Source organism: Gopherus evgoodei, chromosome 24 (assembly GCF_007399415.2).
Source record: "Gopherus evgoodei ecotype Sinaloan lineage chromosome 24, rGopEvg1_v1.p, whole genome shotgun sequence".
NCBI lineage: Eukaryota > Metazoa > Chordata > Testudines > Testudinidae > Gopherus > Gopherus evgoodei.
This window is the reverse complement of record NC_044345.1, coordinates 5349514-5369554: the sequence shown is the minus strand read 5'-3', so window position 1 is coordinate 5369554 and position 20041 is coordinate 5349514. Positions and strand designations below refer to the sequence as shown.

At 49.7% G+C, this 20041-nt stretch overlaps 1 protein-coding gene across 6 annotated transcripts in view; it reads right to left on the bottom strand.

Moving 5' to 3' along the window:
* Nucleotides 1-16411, bottom strand: part of PIAS3 (protein inhibitor of activated STAT 3) — a 38741-nt gene extending 22330 nt beyond the window's left edge. For 2 of the 6 annotated variants that reach the window (XM_030542520.1, XM_030542525.1), the window contains exons 1-2: nt 10880-10982; nt 1427-1895 (exon numbers count right to left, since the gene is read on the bottom strand). In XM_030542520.1, the coding sequence (XP_030398380.1) occupies nt 1427-1895; nt 10880-10903 (493 nt within the window). In that variant the 5' untranslated portion in view covers nt 10904-10982. Of the gene's footprint in view, nt 1-1426; nt 1896-4126; nt 4557-7175; nt 7592-10879; nt 10983-16142 lie in introns of those variants that run through there. The other 4 variants (XM_030542521.1, XM_030542524.1, XM_030542522.1 and 1 more) reach the window with 4 other exon arrangements.
* Between the last annotated feature and the right edge of the window lie 3630 nt (nt 16412-20041).

Genomic DNA, 20041 nt, shown 5'->3' with positions numbered 1-20041 from the left:
TTGTATGAATTGAATTCTTACTTTTCCCCCCAGCTCAAACAGGTCACTGTGAGGCACCAAATCACATGACTAATCAAGTGGTACCATGTCAGATATGTGGCACTTATCAAAGGGGTGCTGCTAACGTGGCAGCCAATGGACAGCAAAGCATAAATGAAGTGGGCCTCCGAGTTCCACGTAGCACAAAGGAATCTCTTACCCTATTCCTCCATTTCTATTCACCTTTAGAATCTCCATGCCTTCACTTTCCCTCCTGTCCTCTGTCTGTCTCGTCTATTTAGACAGTGAGTTCCTGCCTGGAAGAGCCTGTCTCTTACTTTGTGTTTGTCCACTGTTGTAACACAACGGGGCCCTGATCCCAGATGGGACTTCTAAGCACTTTCATAATAAAAATAATATTTTTTCATTTATTGGGGTTTTATTGATGATTTTCAATTCATTTCTCTTAACTTTCATTGAGTTAACCATCATCCTAACAAGGGAGAAAAAAAAAATCAAGAACCAGCCAACAAGTTTGAGGTCTAGTGATGCAGAACTAGGCCTGAAAGTGTCATGGAATTCTAAAGGCACTACCCAAGAGATTGTTCGATTTTTATTTTACTTCGTCAGTTTTGCAAGGTATTGATGTTAACACACCTGGTACTGGAGATATCGTTTTGAGAACCCATCCCATACTAAGCAGCTATTCCTTCTCTCAGCTTCGTAGTCCGAATGCTGAAATATCATAAATCACTCCCAAGCAGTATAGTAATTCTAAAAGAGGGTGATTTTTAGACTATAATGAAGAACTCAGTCTGTTCCCAGCAAAGTTCACAAACTGGCTCTATCTGATACAGATGGCCAACATTAAAAAAAAAAAAATAAATAAAGCACATACTGGTCATTATCCACTAAAGAGATGCAGGAGACTGGTTGGCTGAAGGGATTAGTAAGAAGATATCAGCTTTTCACTAAATCCTTAGTCTGAATCCAGAAAACCACAGGAGCAACCAAACCTCTTCGGTATCCTATTAAAAATGAGATCTCAGTCCAATGGTTATTTCAACTGCAGTATTACCTAAGGACTGAGTCAGGGATCAAAACCCCACTGGACTATGCACCGTACAAAAATGCCAAGATGGTAATTTTTTTGGTTGGACAAGATCTAAGGTTATTCGTTCACAGGTGTCTCTACCACAAAACACATCATAGCCAATCTCAGCAGACGCGCCCAGGATTGACTCCCACCCTCACCCACAGATGTAGTCTTTCCAAATCAAGGCTGATGTGCACTTGCAAAGCAGTCTGGGAAACTAGCCCTCACTGCCCACACTATGCCCAGTCTGTGAATAACCGGAAGCTTTCAGTTTCAAGGGCTGTCAAGCCAGTAAGCTTTGAGTAATAGTGCCCTGTAGAAAAGAGAAGCAAAGCTAATTTATTCACATACCTAATGTGGTGGGTTTAATCAGCTCATCATAGACGTCGTAAAAGGGCAGCCTCTTCATTTTGACATCTGGATGGACCGGATGAATGGGCGGGGATAAGTGCTGAACATCTGTTTCATGTTTGGGTCCCAGCATAGGCACCGGAGGCAACATAGCCGTTGGCACTGTAGAAGCTGCTGAACTGTTATCATAGGGCAAATGACACACCGTGCTGCCCTGCGTCAGTGCAGTGGCGGAGGGCAGTTGCCCTGTCTGAATATGGAGCATGGATAAGTCTGAAGGGGTTAAGATCTTCCTCGGGAACCTTCGCCGGTACAGCTCCTTAATTTTCATCTGAACAGCTGGGCTGCAGCCAGATTTGAGCAGCTGTAACGCCTTTGTAAGCAACTCGTGCTTCCTTCCACTCTTGTTTCTGCCAGCAAAACCCAAGAGAACCTGCAGTTCTGATACCCTAAAGCTCATAACCATGTGCTGCAAGAAAACAGAAAACAACGTTAACACAGCTAATTCCAAATACACAGTCCAAACACAAGCTACAAATTCACTAGATGAAAGTGGCAGAGACCTTAAAAGAGACACTGTCAAATTACAAATCCCATTACCTGCACCATTATCTACGTACAGGTGAACGAGCCGTAAACTCCTAATTTACTTTTACCTCTTTGCATTTTTCTCAGCTTGGATTTTCGAACTAGACGGGTCAGCTCCACTTCCAGTTTTTAGGTAATTTCACTTTTGCACTAGCACAATGTTTTTGGGTTTGTTGTTTTTTTTTGGGGGGGGGGTGCGGGGGGCGGTTCTGCCATGCCAAGGGATGGCTAAACAACACCACTTTGGCCCAGATTCTCATTTCCACAAAGGTCCCTTTACACCACTCTGGTAGCAAAAAGGGGTCTTAAAGCAGGTGAAATTATTCTCACTTGAAGACTCTTTTACATTACCAGCGTGGTATAAAAGAGCCTTGCTGTCAATGAGATTCTGGCCCATAAACTAAAGAGCTAGGTTATTAACTGTTTTTAAACTCTGGAACTCCCCTCTTTGCTTCCAATACAGAAACTATAGGCCTGCATTATACTGCCCAATATTCCTTTGGCTGGCATATGGGGTACCAAATCTGGAACAGATTTAACAGATGATTGATTAGTCAGAAGTTTGGAGTTAACATAACTAAAAGAAATCATCTAAGAAAAAGCATGCATCAAGTACCAATGCCACACCAAGGCTGGAATTAAATAATTGTCTTATTAAAGGGTATCTAAAAGAAGTTTGCTAATTTTCTCTTCACTACATATGTCACCAATAATTCTCACAAATGGAGCCAGTAGATTCAGCCCACATCTCAGCAAGAGCTCCACAGAGCAGCAGGGTGGCATCATCATTAAAGGCACTTAACACTAACAAGACATATGGCACCACATTCATACGTTTGAGGTACTGCCATAAATGAAACTGCGCGTCAAATTAATGCACAAATATACTTTTGGATTGTCTTGTCCTCAGCCTCTTTAAGAAGTCATGCTTGCTATTCCACCCAAACGAGTGGGAGCTACTGTATCTTTGAGCTCAAGAGATTTAACAAAAAATACGGGTCATTTCCCATGAAAAAAAGGGGTTGCACAAAAGCAGAAACCTCATATGAGACAACTGCCCCTATTTTTTCCCAAATCGATCATTCAGAATGGCTCTCAGTTCACTATGGGCATTAAGGCCCTGTGCGACCCCAGTCTGAAGATACCTTCCTCCTGCCTACCTTTGTTCAGCTGCGCCAAGGTATTTCACCACAGGAAGTTACTGGTCATGCTGTTTCCATGGGCGAGTCTGCCCACAGGACAGAGTACCAGCCTAAGGCAGGTGGGATCTAGCCCTTGCCCGCTATTAACTTGCTGTGGCCTTGGGCTATTCTGTGCCTTGGGGTATGTCTGCACTGTAAGTAAAGGTATGATCATACTACAGGTACGTCTGCACTGCAGCTGGAGGCAGTTTCCAGCTCGAGTAGATGTACACAAACTAGGGTGCTAAAGCCAGCAGATTAGTTTCTGAGACTGTAGGTGTGTAATCCGAGGGCGAGCCCAAGCTGCTGCCCATGCCGCCACAGCTACATGGCTATTTTTAGCACACAAGCTCAATCAAACCTAGCACGTGTACGTCTCCCTGAGCTGGAAATTACACCTGGTGGCAGCATGGGCTTCAGCATGAGCTAGCAACCAGAAGGTTTGTACTCAGGTTGCTAGCCCATGCCACCACATCTATGCTATGACTTCCCATGCCAGCTAGTGCAGGTGTGCCTACCCCTGCTACCACCACACTTTCACGTGCAGTGCAGCTATGCTCTCAGCTTCTCTACCTGTCAAACAGAGGTTTTTTTACCCATCTGTGTAAAGCAGGCAGAAATCTATGATGGGCACTAGCGCTAAGGATTATTTGGTTTACCTACACTAATTATTTTTTGCACTTTAAAAAAAAAAAACACATTAAAACCTTCCATTTTCTGAACTCTCTTATGCATGGCTACTCCTTGCTACACCCACTACATAGCCAGGCTCAAAGTTTGTGTGTGCACCAACTATAAATTTGCCGGAGAAATGTGTATCATTTATGCATATTGCAGTGGCACTTAAATGATCCATCCCAGATCAGGGCCCCTTTGTGCTGGACACTGCACAGATACATAATAAGAGACAGTCTGTGCCATACAGACTTACCGTCTAAATAGACATGACACACAGAATAGGAGAAAGTATTATTCCCATTTTGCAGACAGGGAATGGAGGCACAGCGACCTGCCCAGGGTCACAAAGAAAGACAGGGGTGGAGCCAGAACCGAATCCAAATCTTCAATCTCAGTCCACTGGTTTCGCCACAAGATCATTGTTCCCCTCTGATGCAAAACAGGACTTTCGGGATTACTTTGCGACTCACAAGAGCATAAAGAAAAATACTCATGGGATGGCACCGGATGCTGTGGGAGGCTGGTGGTTATGTAAAAAAATCCTTCCAGTCACACAAATAAAAAGTTAGAAACCAGAACCAGTCAAGAATCAAACCCATTTATATTTATAATGCTTTGTTTATTAACACACAAACTGTTGTAATAAGGGATGAAGAACAAATAGCCTTCATCTCCAAATCAGTAAACCACCAAAGCTTGCCATCTGATGGATGGCCGATTAAAATAAGCTAGTGGATCTCTGGCCCAGCCAGCTGACGCACGTCTACATTATAAAAAGAACGTTACTACTTTGCTAGCAGTCTCAGAAGACATGCCAATGATTTAACTAAAAGGTATATTTACCTTTAAGATGCTGACACCTTCCAGAATGTTTGGATACTGGATATTTATCTGTTCCACAGGGTTATACCTGAACCCTAATCACCTTAAACATTCTCCATTTTAAATACGAAAGAGAATACAGAGTTTCACCCCATCAAGTATCCAGTTGCCTTCAGGCAAACAAATGAAACAGATTCAACAATAGTAGAATTGTTCTCAAATTAGCTACATTTGTTTGAAGGGTTTAAGTCTGCATGGCCTTTCAATTTCACAGACAAGCCTTTTCCTCTGTGCTTTATCATCTGACTGCTGTGGGACACTAGGGGGCAGAAGGAAAAAGGGAGGATTCTGTCTTGTCTATTTCAATATCACACAGACCAGGAAAGAGCAAACATGCAGAGTTGAGTTTATTAGGCTCTATTGCATCTTACATGCCAAAAGATCCCAAAGCCGTTTACAAGCCATATATACGAGGACCACTATCCACCACCAAAAATGCAACCACCTCTAGAGAGCAGCAAGCCAGCTGTTTCACTTCCCAGGGCAGGAGGAGGGAGGGGAAATTTTGGCTAAGACAGACAGGGCAAACTCTCTACCACTATGAAAAGTGCCATGTGATCTCTGCTGCAGAACAGACAGGACCACTAGTTAGGGTCTCAAGTGAAAAAAAAACACACATAGTACATTGCAGGGAATTTATCTATCACCTTTCTTGGCTGGTTATTCAAGAGAAGAATAATTTTTAATATTACTGTAATGGTTTTTTGAGAGCTGAGAACGCTTTTCAGAAATAAGAAAACTGTACTATAGATATTTATCAGGAAGATTTTAATTTGGAGACTGTAAACTTTGACAGTGTCCCTTTTAAATACCTTTTAAAACACACAAAAGATTGTGTTATGGATATAGGTACAATATAAACCCATCTTGCAAAGACAGCCGTCCTTCGTGACAATCTGAGACCCGCAAAGGCTGCCTATTTCACAGAGACCAAACAGCACCCATCACCACTGGAAGCGGCTCCCCTCCAAGTCCTGAGAACTAAGCCCATTCATTTCCTGGGAGATTAGTGGAGCTTGGTTCACCAGCACCACATTTCGTTTTAAAATACACCCGTACTCGTAGACGGCTGTGTCACCACTATTGTGGACTCTTATCGAACCCTGATGCGTCTCCGATTACTGCTCACGCAATGCAGCACGGCAGCAGAAAGACTCTCTCATTGCCACAAGTGATCACAATCAAGATCTCCCAGAGGGCACCCAAAGGCCTATTTAGTGAATGAGCCACATCACACTTGAGTCCATGCTGAATAGCCTGAACGGACAATTGTTGAACAGTGTACAACATTTCTCTTTCCAGAGGAGTCATCCCTGGTCATTTAAATAACAGAAGGTGTCCAAGCCCACGCCAGACATAGGGAGCAATCGCTTTGCTTTCAGCTGGCTCCTCTTTCTTTACAATGAAAGACAGATGGTAAAAATCTTAGACTAACCCCTAGCTAGGAAGCCAGAAAGTGGGGTAGGGGAGATGGACAAGGGAATTCAGTTGCCAGAAGAGAGCACAGATTTAAAAATAAACTGCAGAGAGCCATGAATAAAGCCAGGCTGCACAGGAAAGTCTGAAGCCTGGGAGACCATAAGAGAATCTCAGAGGTGGGCCAAGCCTCAGAGAATGTAAACCCATGGGCTAAGCTACATCTACTCTTACAATATGATTTCTCCACAGAGATTTATTTGCAGAGAGAGGGTATAGTGGAAGATGCCAGAGAAATTCCACCCCCCGCTGCATCTATCTGATCTCACCCTCTACATATGCTCTTTAACAGTGTGCTAACTATGACCCCAATCCTGCCCACTTATGCATGTGCTTAACTTCACACACGAGCAGGCCCACTGAGTCCCAGTGGCACTGCTCTCATGCACAAAGTTAAGCATGTGTATAAATCCATGCAGGATCAAGACCTATGTCAAGACATGCCATTTCTCTGAGTCTGCAGATGTGGGACTACTGTCTAGCTTATTACGGCCACGGAACTTTGGCAAACTTTACAAAAAAAAGTCACTGCTTCTTTGCAATAGGAATTCTGCAAAATTGCAACTCTTTCTGATTACAATTCTTGGGTCCAGTTTTTCCATGAACATTTTAACACTTTGGTGCTTACTGAGATAGAAACCCAGTCCTGCTCATATTAAAGTCATAGGGAGTTTTGCTCCCGGCAGCAGGATCAGGCCCTACATGAATATCAGAACAGGATGGGTCACTACTGGAAAGATTACAGAGGAACACGAGCTCCAGAGAATTATATCCCCGTTGTGGCTGCCAAAAAGATGCCAGTTCCTAAATTCTTTGCTATTCCCAACACAGGGGTGGGGGAAGGACTCTGAGGCCACTTTAGCCAGCTAAGAGCTGCATTCTAGCCTGTGGGGGAAAAATATTACACGCCAATGAGGACACAAATCAGCTTTGGAATTAGTTACCAGGGGCAATTTCATATTCCACAGTCTGGTGGGCAAAGGTGGTTACACTCTGACTCCTAAAAACAAGAAAGAGAAAAGAGAGTGGAGGGAGACAAACCCCCCTCCAGCTGTGAGTGCTGGTGCAGAACTACTGGTCTACAAACAAAGCCACCTCCAACCCTGTGCCCCCCTCTTCCCACGCCTCCATGGCTCTGGGCAAGGGAGATCCTGGAGCCATGCCCCTTTCCCTCCACGGCAACTCTGCCCCTCCACTCCACATTGCTCTATATCCCCTTCTGACCCAGCAGAGCCCCTCTTGGTTCTTGGTATTCCCTGGGTCTCTGACCCTGACTCTTCTCTGTACCCCTTCAGGGCTGAATCCCCCGGCCCCTTAGCTCTCTGCCTCCTTCTTGCAGTTCCCCCCAGGCCTCCTGTTCTTCTCCTTTCTTCACCGCCCCACCCCACAATTGAACCCCCAGGGTCCTCTGCTCCCCCCCCAAATACCCAAGCTCCTTTGCTTTCTTCAATAGTCACATCTGTGCTCCCATACACGAACCCCCAAACCCTGTGCCCCTTTCTCCAAGCTTCTGTATCTCCATCATGACCCTGTGCCTTCCTCCATGACCCCCACAGACCCTCTGCCTGCTCCCTGTCCTGTCCCGCTCAGGACCAGGTCGCACTCTTGGTACTCCCTTGAAAACTCCCCTCCATGGATTCCCACATGACAGCCTCCCCCAGGATCCTATGGCTCCTCCTAAGAACCTCTTGTCCTGCCCCCACCAGGGCTCCCCTGAACCCATCCCACCTTCCAGGGCTTCCCTGCTCCCACACCTCAGGCTCCCCCTCAAACCCCTCTCACTCCACCCCCATTACAAACCCACTCAGGGATTTCCTGCACCCCTAGCCCTCTCGCCCATCCCTTAATCCCCCAAACCCGCAGAGCCCCCAGCTCCCGCACCTCAGTGCCCCCCTCCAGCCTCCAGTGCTACAGATCCCTCCCAGCAGCCCCCAGACTCCAGTCATCCTCCCTCTACTCCTCCACTTTGCCCCACTCACAGCACCAGTCCCCTCCCATCCTCCACCCCAGATCCCTCTGCTCCACCAGGCTTCAAATCCCTCCCCCATCTCCTGGTGCCCCCCAACGTTGTCAGCCCCCTCCCCTCGCTCCCCCAACACTGCAGAGCCCCCAGCTCCCCTGCCTCAGTGCCTCCTGCAGCCCCCTGCCATGGGCCCCTCCCAGCCTCCCCCAATTCATCCCCCCACAACCCCAGCCCCCAGCCCCACAGCACCCCCACGCAACCCCCTGTGCCACCGGCCCCTCCAGTATCCCTCAGCAGCTCCAGCCTCTTCTCATCCTCCCTCTGCTCCTCGACAACTCCAGATCCCTCCCCCTACACTCCTGCTCCTCAGTCCCCCCCACTCCACCACCCCCCCGGTCCCCACTTCTCAGTGCCCGCAGACCCCTACCCCTACTCCTCTATCCCCCCCATCCCTCGGTGCCCCCCAACCCCACAGCACCCCCCTGCAGTCCCCAGTGCCATGGGCCCCTCCAGCCTCCCCCAATTCATCCCCCCACAATCTCAGGCCCCTCCCCTGCTCCCCCACAGCACGCCCCTCCAGCCACCCCCAATTCATCCCCCCACAACCCCAGCCCCCACAGCACCCCCACACAACCCCTTGTATCACCGGCCCCTCCAGTATCCCCCAGCAGCTCCAGCCTCTTCTCATCCTCCCTCTGCTCCTCCACAACCCCAGATCCCTCCTCCTACCCCTCGGTGCCCCCTACACCACCCCCCCATCCCCACCTCTCAGTGCCCCCAGACCCCTCCCCCTACTCCTCTATCCTTCCTCCGCCCCTCCCTGCCCCCCCACTCCCACAGCCACCGGCCCCTCCCAGCTTCCACCTACCCTCTTCAGTAACCCCCAACCTCCCAGATCCCTCCACCCCAGCCCCCCACAGCCCCCCTCAATAACCCCCAACCCCCCAGATCCCTCCACCCCAGCCCCCCACAGCCCCCCTCAATAACCCCCAACCTCCCAGATCCCTCCACCCCAGACCCCCACAGCCCCCCCTCAATAACCCCCAACCCCCCAGATCCCTCCACCCCGGCCCCCCACAGCCCCCCCTCAATAACCCCCAACCCCCCAGATCCTTCCACCCCGGCCCCCCACAGCCCCCCCTCAATAACCCCCAATCCCCCAGATCCCTCCACCCCGGCCCCCCACAACCCCCCCTCAATAACCCCCAATCCCCCAGATCCCTCCACCCCAGCCCCCCACAGCCCCCCCTCAATAACCCCAACCCCCCAGATCCCTCCACCCCAGCCCCCACAGCCCCCCCTCAATAACCCCAACCCCCCAGATCCCTCCACCCCAGCCCCCACAGCCCCCCCTCAATAACCCCCAATCCCCCAGATCCCTCCACCCCAGCCCCCCACAGCCCCCCCAATAACCCCCAACCCCCCAGATCCCTCCATCCCACCGCCCCCACAGCCCCCCTCAATAACCCCCAACCCCCCTGATCCCTCCACCCCAGCCCGCCACAGCCCCCCCAATAACCCCCAACCCCCCAGATCCCTCCACCCCGGCCCCCCGCAGAACCCAGCCCCCCTCCCAGATCCCTCCACCCCGGCCCCCCCGTATCCCCAGATCCCTCCCCCTACACTCCCGCCCCTAGGTGCCCCCTGCCCCCACAGCACCCCCTGTGCCACCGGCCCCTCCCAGCTTCCACCTGACCCCTCAATAACCCCCAACCCCCCAGATCCCTCCACCCTGGCCCCCCACAGCCCCCCCTCAATAACCCCCAATCCCCCAGATCCCTCCACCCCACCGCCCCCATAGCCCCCCCTCAATAACCAATCCCCCAGATCCCTCCACCCCAGCCCCCCACAGCCCCCCCTCAATAACCCCCACCCCCCCAGAACCCTCCACCCCAGCCCCCCACAGCCCCCCCTCAATAACCCCCAACCCCCCAGATCCCTCCACCCCGGCCCCCCACAGCCCCCCAGATCCCTCCATCCCACCGCCCCCACAGCCCCCCTCAATAACCCCCAACCCCCCCAGATCCCTCCACCCCACCGCCCCCACAGCCCCCCTCAATAACCCCCAACCCCCTAGATCCCTCCACCCCGGCCCCCCACAGCCCCCCCATAATAACCCCCAACCCCCCAGATCTCTCCACCCCGGCCCCCCACAGCCCCCCCTCAATAACCCCCAACCCCCCAGATCCCTCCACCCCAGCCCGCCACAGCCCCCCCAATAACCCCCAATCCCCCAGAGCCCTCCACCCCACCGCCCCCACAACCCCCCCTCAATAACCCCCAATCCCCCAGATCCCTCCACCCCACCGCCCCCACAACCCCCCCAATAACTCCCAACCCCCTAGATCCCTCCACCCCGGCCCCCCACAGCCCCCCCTCAATAACCCCCAACCCCCCAGATCCCTCCACCCCGGCCCCCCACAGCCCCCCTCAATAACCCCCAACCCCCCAGATCCCTCCACCCCGGCCCCCCACAGCCCCCCCAGATCCCTCCACCCCGGCCCCCCACAGCCCCCCATAATAACCCCCAACCCCCCAGATCCCTCCACCCCGGCCCCCCCGCAATCCCCCCCGTCCCTCGGTGCCCCCCCCCGCAGAACCCAGCCCCCCCACCCGGCAGTCCCTGACCCTGACCCAGCCCCTCGGTCTCCCGCCGCTCCGGCCCGGGGGGGGGGGGGTCGTTACCTTCAGCTCCGCCGCCTCCGCCATCTTGAGGCATCGTAGCCGAGCCGAGCGGGGACAGCGGCCAAGGGAGCGGCGACAACTCCGCCCCCGGCCCGGAGCCGCAGAGACGCCGCGCGGGAGGGAGCGGGGCGAAACTCCGCACCCGGCTCTCAGCCGCAGACACACCCACCCGCGACCGGGAGCTCACAGCCAGGCTGCCTGGCTCATCCTTCCAGGCTGATTAGCACCCCGCAGCGTTAATTACCACCAGCAAGCAGTGCCGGTCCCCAGGAGTCCTAGTACCGCAGCAGCGTTAATACCAACACTGGGGTTGTGCAAAACACACTAGTAGTTCCTGTGGGCACTCAGGTGTGGTGGCTGTTCCCCGCAGCCCTGAGCATTAACAGCAGTAAGTTGCTATCAGCCATGAGTATTGGTTGCTATCAGCACTAGCCCTGAGTATTGGTTGCTATTACCACCAGTCCTGAGTATTAATAGGAGAATTAGTTGTTACACTGCTCTACAGCCAAAATGCTTCTGAAATAAATGTAGTCCAACTTTACTAATTCTGGGTCACTGAGAACGAAAATGATGCTTACAATTGTTGATTGGCTCTAGTTTTCAAGATATGCTATTGGGTCAGTATATACGACCCTTGACTTGGGAATGGCGGAGGATAAGTGAGTTATAAAGGGAAGGGATCTCAATTTAAACCAGAAATGACTAAAATATATCTTTGACTGGATCTATGAATAAATCTATGACTGGGTTTGGACAGTACTTGCTTTTGAGGCAAAACAATGAATGATGCAATCTGAAGCTGGTATTGCGTCATACATGATATGAATTGCATCATGTTATTCCTAGAAGTCATGGATGATGCAGTCATAACGAAACTTACATCACTCTGCTGAACAAATTGCCCTATATCAGCTCTAGAAATCATACAGAGTCTTGCTCTCTTATTTGTCAGTGTTTGATTTTGCAAAGGGACACATTTCTGTTTAGCCAAAGTGAACAGAGATGCCTCGTACTTGTGTGAACAGTGCAGATAACGTCTGCTATGTTTGTGGTGAAGTGACTTTTGCATCACAAAAGCGCAGTATAACCACTATGGTTAAGAAAGCCTATCGCCTTTATTTTGGCTGCAAAATTGGAGATCAGGACAAGAGGTGGTCCCTACACATATGCTGCAACACTTGTGCAACAAATCTTCGCCAGTGGTTGAACAGGAAAAGGAAACCTATGCCTTTTGCAGTGCTAATGATTTGGAGAGAGCCAACAGATCATAGCAGCAATTGTTACTTCTGCATGGTGCCTGCAGTTGGGAAAGGTGTGTCAAAGAAGAAAAAGTGGACTGTGCATTATCCAAACATTCCATCAGCTATATTCCCAGTACCCCACGGAGAAGGACTGCCGGTTCCTGATGCACCAGAATCATTCTCACTTGAGTCAGACGAGGAAGAGGAAGAGGATGAAACTTCTGGTCCTGAACCATCAATGTCACTGGATCCACATTTTCTCCCATCCTCCTCCTCTGAACCACACCTCATAACACAAGGTGAACTGAATGACCTTGTCAGGGATTTGGAACTACCCAAGAGTAAGGCAGAGCTATTGGGCTCCAGACTACAGCTGTGGAATCTCCTGGCAGGCTATCAGGACAAATGGAGCCCATCAATGCTTGCAGACTATTGCTGGACAGTGACAAGAGATGCTCCATTTAATGAATACAAGAGACAAGCCAAGAAGCGCCGAGTAGACACTGAATAGGACTAAACTATGTATATAATAGTTTTTTGCCTTTTGTTTCATAATAAATTTTATTTATATAACCCTTTTGCTGATTTTTAAAGTGTTACATAAACAGGACAGGTGAAATATTATCATGTAAAGCAACCATAAACACATGAAAAGAGCTAGGTTTACAATTTATGATTAAAACTCTACTATCTACACAATATACATAGACATAAAATGTAAAAACTTAAATATCTTAGAAACAGTAGCCAATCAGTTGTTTTAATTGTCATATTTGAATTCAGCACATCAAAATACATAATAAATATCACATTTTATCTCTGAAGCAGATGACTTCTCAAAAATTGTAGACCAGTGTTATCAGCCATAAGTATTAGTAGCTAATAGCAGCAGCCCTGAGTAGTGATTGCTATTGGCACTAGTCCTGAGAACTGACAGAAGTAACAGTTACTATCAGCCCTGAATAACAGTTGCTAACAGCACTGGCCCTGAGTATTAATGGCAGTATTAGTTAGCGGCCCTGAGGATTAGATACTATAATTGGCTGCTAAAGGCACTAGGCCTGAGTATTAACAAAGGTATTAGTTACTATCAGCATTAGCCCTGAATCTTACTAGATAATTACTTACCAACATTACCACTCAATATTTATAGGACTACCTGTCGCTGTGATTACTAATAGCAATCTTTGTAGCTAAAATTGCTCATTTTTTTGCATGTCTGCGTCTGACTAAGGGGGTATTCACCCATGAAAGCTTATGCTCCAATACTTCTGTTAGCCTATAAGGTGTCACAGGACTCTTTGTGGCTTTAAATTGGTGGTAGTGTTATGTTCACAGCATGCACACAAAGCAATTAGATAAAAAACATCATTACTCTTGCTGGAAGGCTGAAGTGTACCACCACTTTATTGCTTAGAATGGTAAACACACACAAACCTAAAACCAGAAAAAGACAAAACAGGCTGCTCCCTAAAAAGAGCAAGGCACAACTCACCCTATCTCATGTCTACACACTCTAAGCACGCTGCTGTAGCACTTCAGTGTAGACACTTACTAAAGCGATAGAAGGGGTTCCCCCAGTGCTGTAGTTAATCCACCTACCCATGAGATAGTAGCTTGGTCGACAGAAGAATTCTTCCATTGATCTAGTGCTGTCTATACAGGGACTTAGGTTGGCTTAACTAAGTTGCTCAGGGATGTAGATTTTTCACACCTCTAAGCAACAAAGCTGGGTCGATCTAAAAGCTGCTGACTTCTACTGCTAGACCCAGATCACATGCTCCCCTACAGAGCCCCTTGGCCTGCAAGCAGGACCAGGAAAACTCCCTGAAATTAGTGACAACCTACAATTAAGCATCGTTTTCATTACACCCCGGGTAGCGATATTCATTATTAGTCATTTAGTCTTCTTGGTATTACTTTTTTGTAAAATCATTTAGTATTCATTATTAGCGATAACTCATCCTAATATTAGCTGTGGTAATGTCAGTTATTAGATATTATTTAACAGCAATATTATTCATCACTAGTATTAATTAAAAGTCATTTTCATTGTAGTAATATTACTTACTCTTCCTAGTAATAATAGTGGTAGCTGTATTATGAGCATAAGTAGAATGACAGTGAAACAACCTAGGTGCCCTCACTAAAATCCAGGCCCCATTGGGCTGGACACTGAACATACAACCCCTGCCCCCGCCCAAAAGCTCACAATATAAATACAACACAAAGGGTCTGAGGGGAAACTGAGGCACATAGCAGGGACATATATTATTGCCCTTATATAAATCCATGGTACGCCCTTATATAAATCCATATACATGCCCATATATTATTGCCCTTATATAAATCCATGGTACGGCCACATTTTGAATACTGTGTACAGATGTGGTCTCCTCACCTCAAAAAAGATATTCTAGCACTGGAAAAGGTTCAGAAAAGGGCAACTAAAACTATTAGGGGTTTGGAGAGGGTCCCATATGAGGAAAGAGGCTAGGCCTCTTCAGCTTGGAAAAGAGGAGACTAAGGGGGGATAAGATAGAAGTATATAAAATCATGAGTGATGTTGAGAAAGTGGATCAGGAAAAGTTATTTACTTATTCCCGTAATACACGAACTAGGGGTCACCAAACGAAATTAATAGGTGGCAGGTTTAAAACAAATAAAAGGAAGTTATTCTTCACACAGCGCACAGTCAGCTTGAGGAGGCTGTGAAGGCTAGGACTATAACAATGTTTAAAAGAGAACTGGATAAATACATGGAGGTTAAGTCCATAAATGGCTATTAGCCAGGATGGGTAAGGAATGGTGTCCCAAGCCTCTGTTTGTCAGAGGGTGGAGATGGATGGCAGGAGAGAGATCACTTGATCATTGCCTGTTAGCTTCGCTCTCTCTGGGGCACCTGGCATTGGCCACTGTCAGTAGACAGATACTGGGCTGGATGGACCTTTGGTCTGACCCAGTACGGCCGTTCTTATGTACATGATTTATCCAAGGGCACACAGCAGGTCAGGTCCAGAGCCCAGAATAGATCCCAAGACTCCCAGTCCATTGCTCCCTCTGTCCACTAGCCCACCCTACCCTCCCAGGAACAGCACATACTGTCAGCATGGAGGCACGCTACCACTGCACAGCACCATGCCTTTTAAAGGGCCCCACATCATAGCAAGCCTAACTCAGCCTAGCTCAGTTCCTCAGCCCCAGGGTGTCCTTGCCACAGGGTGGGTCAAAGCAGTCCCCCCCCATTCCAATCAAGAAGGGTGTGTGGGTGAAGGGAGAGGGTACTGGGGGGAGGGTTTAATTTGAGAAGAGGCTGGTGTTTTGGACGGTGGAGTTAATCTGGGGGGTGGATTTGAGAATAGGGGGTTAATTGGGGTGGTGGTTTGGGTGTAGGGGGTTAATCTGAATGAAGGGGGACAGGAGGGTTAATCAAGGGAGTGGGTGTTTGGGGAGCAGGGGGTTAATCGTGAAGGAAGGGTGGTTTGGGGGACAGCAGGGAGATAATGTGGGAGAGCTGGGCCTCCATGGTAGTTTGGGAGGGCAGCGGGGAGTTAACGTGGGAGAGGTAGGGCCCCGGGGCAGTTTCGGGAGCAGCAGGGCATTAACATGGGACTACTGGGCCCCAAGCGTGGTTTAGGGGGCAGCGGGGAGTTACTGTGGGAGAGGTGGGGCCCCGGGGCAATTTGGGGGGCAGCAGGGAGTTAACATGGGAGAGGTGGGCCCCAAGGGCAGTTTAGGGGGCAGCGGGGAGTTCATGTAGGAGAGCTGGGGGCCCCAAGGGCAGTTTAGGCGGCAGCGGGGAGTTAACGTGGGAGAGCTGGGCCCAAGGGTGGTTTAGGGGGCAGCAGGGAAGGCTTCTGGGGAGTGAAGTGGGATCTAGGCACTGGAAGCAGCAAAGTTTCTCTTGCAGCAGGAAACCCACTTTGGGGCCAGCTGGATTCCCCTCTCCTATTGGCAAAGTGGCAGGAGGAGGAGGGTGGCTTGGAGGCCCAGAACCCCCCCAGCAGGGTCTCCTTACTCACCAAGTTCACTTTGGCCGAGGCCTTCCTCTGGGTCAGGTCAGGAGTGGTTAACCCGGGTGCAGCTGGCAGCAGACTCCGCAGGCCCCATGCTTTGCAGTTACTATTGTTCGTTTTGGTTTGGTTTTGGGGGGGCAGGGTGTTCGATTTCAGGGTGGTTTGGGGGGGGGGCAGGGGTCTGCAAGCAGAAGAGGGATCCAGCCAGGGAAAGCCCACAACTAACTCTTTCCTCCCAAACTCCAGCCTGCCTGCCTCTTTCTTTAGCTGCAAACTCCAGGAACTCAGGATAATACAGATGATTAAATAAATAACCAACCCTCCCTTGCTGCCCCCTGGAGCTCAGCTCCTGCAAAGCAGCGGCAAAAACAGGGCGAGATCCACGCCCGCCTTCCCAGCGTGGGATCCCTGCTGCTGGTCCCCCCAAAGCCAGCCAAGTGGCTCTGTTGACCCGGTCCCACCGTGCCTTGGTCCATGTGCCGTGTGATCTGCTCCCCACTAGGAGCCGGTGGCATTTCACGCCGGCTCAGTGCTGCCTCAGATGTCTACGGCAACTTCGGCAAGGTGTAGGGCAGTGGAGAATTGGGCCCTTTCACCCCCAATGCCTCATGTCAGTGATGGGTGACCCCCAAGATGCTCGGTATGTGGTGTTCACCTGGGCTAATTCGGTCCTTCAGTTCCCCACAATCCCTCCCGTCCCAGCCCCACCCCAGGCCTGCTGGAACAATTTGGATAGTGGGGGTGCTGAGAGGTATTTCATCAAACTGTAAACCCTGTGTATGATGGAACCACTTCAAGCCAGGGGGTGCGGCAGCACCCCTACTTCCAGCACCTATGCCCCACCCTGGACTGTCCCTCCGCCCCAACCTTCTTTCTCGCCCTCCTGCCCCCACCCCGACTTTGAACAGATATTTCCACACTTCCCAGCTCCAACCTGTCAGGATGGACTTGTCTTTCCTGGATTTACAGATTCTAAAGCCAGATGGAATCACCAGGTCTTTAAGGCCAGAAGGGCCCATTAGCCTATCTAGTCGGACTCTTGTGTAGTACAGGCCATTTCATTTCCCCCAGATACCCCTCTATTAATCCCAAAGACTCTAATGATACCAAAGCGTTTCAGGCCTTTTGGAAACTAAACTGCACACCACTGGCGGAGAATGGGAGCCACCAATCAATAAAGCAGGGGGACTGGGCCTCAGAATGCCTGGCTTCTATGCCCAGATCTGCCACCGACTCGGTCTTGTGCCTCAGTTTACCCATCCATGAAATGAGGATATTGTCTAGCTCTCTGGGGGGCTAGGAGAGTTAATGAATGTTTGCCCCTGACATGGAAGAGCAAAGTGCTATCATTAATATTATTATACTAGCCAATTGTATCATATAACATGGGGCATGTGACATTTGTGGTTATTTTGCAGGCCAAATGTATGTACATATCACAGGTCCAGACGTTCACTGAGCATTCTAGGAGTCTGCTAGGGCCTAATTTTTAAGACCGAACCAGACCCAAGTCCACCTGACCCAAGCAGCTCAAGTTGTTTTCTGACTTGACTCATCCCCCTGAACCTGAGTCAGCGCTGCCACCTCCTTCGGGCTTACACTGGACATGTCTCCTCCTGTCCATGGGGCTGGCACCATGGCGGTTGCATTCACTCAGTGGCGTGTGCCCCAGTCCTGCCATCCACTGCCCCTGGCTGCGCTGTGCGTGCTGCAGAGTGAGTGACTCATATCGCAGCACACACAGCAGCAGGGTAGGGCCGATCCACGGGGCAGCAGGAGGAGAGCCAAGCCCGAGAGAATCATCTCAATTTCCTGACCTGACTCTGATGCCTGTTGTTGTGTTTGGGTCAGGTTGCAGGGCTCTCGTGTGTCCGTGTGTTCTGGCAGCTCTGCCTTCCCCACGACTCCACATTACAGGTCTCACAAAATCAGACACCCCCCACGGTGCTCTGCGCTGTACATACACGATTATTTATCCTTGCTATTGCCACAGAGCTTCAGAACTTCAGTGATGCTCCAGGACCCCTGTGGCACTCGATGACATACAGACAAAGAACAGAAAGATGGCCCCTGCCCCAAAGACCTTCAAATCTAAGTATAAGACACAACACGTGGAGACAGACAGGAAAGGAAACAATGAGACAGTATGGGACAGCATGGTCAACAAAGGTCTCTGCATGTCAGCTGCCTAACTGTCGCCAAGTTTTTTGTCTGCATCCTGGCAAAGGAGAGTTTTCAATACATGGAGCAAGAGACAGTCTGTGCCCTTGTCTAAATAGCCAGGATGGAAATGGAGAGGGGAAGTGACTAGGTCACTTAGCAAAGCAGTGGCAGAGCCAAGACTATATCCAAGGTCTCCTGATTCCCAGCCCAGTGCCACACACACACACACACAATCTCTCTCTCTCTCTCTCTCTTTGTGTTAAAGAAAATCATGCTCAGGAAGGTTGTGCAAAGCAAGCCAACTTCCTTCCTGGTCAGCAAATGCCCATGACCGTTGATCATGTGAGTTGGCTCGAACACCAGGGCTATTTTCCGATGAGCAGTGAGTTGGGTAGTTGCAGGGCCACTAGCTCTCATGATATTATCACAAAGTCTCACGATATTTGGTGTTTGACTTAAAGCCCCAACTCCTGGAGGGAAGTGATTAGGAGAGAATCTTTTTCTTAAAGCAAGCTCTAAGCCCTCACAGCTGCAGAGAAAGTCTTGCAAGTGTGACCCCCAGAGGCACAAAATCCAGAAGGTGACTACAAAGCACCACTAATTTTTTTTTAATCTCATGGTTTTGAAGCCAATCTCGTGATTTTTGGGGGAGAGGGGGAGTGATCATAATTTTTGCTTGGTGCTGGCAACACTGAATTCTGGGATGTATTAGCAGGAGTGTTGTAAGCAAGACATGAGAAGTAATTCTTCTGCTCTACTCCGCTCTGATTAGGCCTCAACTGGAGTACTGTGTCCAATTCAGGGCACCACATTTCAGGAAAGATGTGGGCAAATTGGAGAGAGTCCAGAGAAGAGCAACAAAAATGATTAAAGGTCTAGAAAACATGAGCTATGAGGGAAGATTGGAAAAATTGGGTTTGTTTAGTGTGGAGAAGAGAAGACTGAGGGGACAGGATAACAGTTTTGAAGTACATAAAAGGTGATTACAAGGAGGAGGGAGAAGAATTGTTCTCCTTACCTCTGAGGACAGGACAAGCAGCAATGGGCTTAAATTGCAGCAAGAGCAGTTTAGGTTGGCCATTAGGAAAAATTTCCTAACTGTCAGGGTGGTTAAGCGCTGGAATAAATTGCTTAGGGAGGTTGTGGAATCTCTGTCACTGGAGATTTTTAAGAACAGGTAAAACAAACACCGGTCAGGGATGGTCTAGATAATACTCAGTCCTGCCACGAGTGCAGGGAACTGGACTAGATGACCTCTCCCGGTCCCTTCCAGTCCTATGATTCTATGACTGCTGTGGAAGGAGCTTATGAATATATGCAATTGATTGTGTTTGGTAGGAAGGGCAATCTAGTGGATACAGTACAGAATGTGGATTCAGGAGACTTGGGTTGAGTTCGTGGCTCTGCCACCGACTCCTTGTGTGACCCTGGGCAAGTTGCTTAATCTGTTCAGTGCCCTTTCCTGTACTAAAATGGGGATAAAACTCCCCTTATGTCACAGGGGGGTGGCGTGAGGATAAAAAGCTGCCAGTGATCATGAGGTCAATCAGGTTAAGGAGGGCACCTGGATAGGCAGAATAGAAGCTTCTTGCATCTCTTCTGGTATGGAAGTAGATCCAGCGCAAAGCCTTAAGGCTGAAGGAAGATGAGCAGCACCGGGCAGGTTGTGGCATGATCATGGGCATGCCTAACACTTCAAAGCTATTGCACAACATCCCTCCCCCTTCATACACCACTCTCCC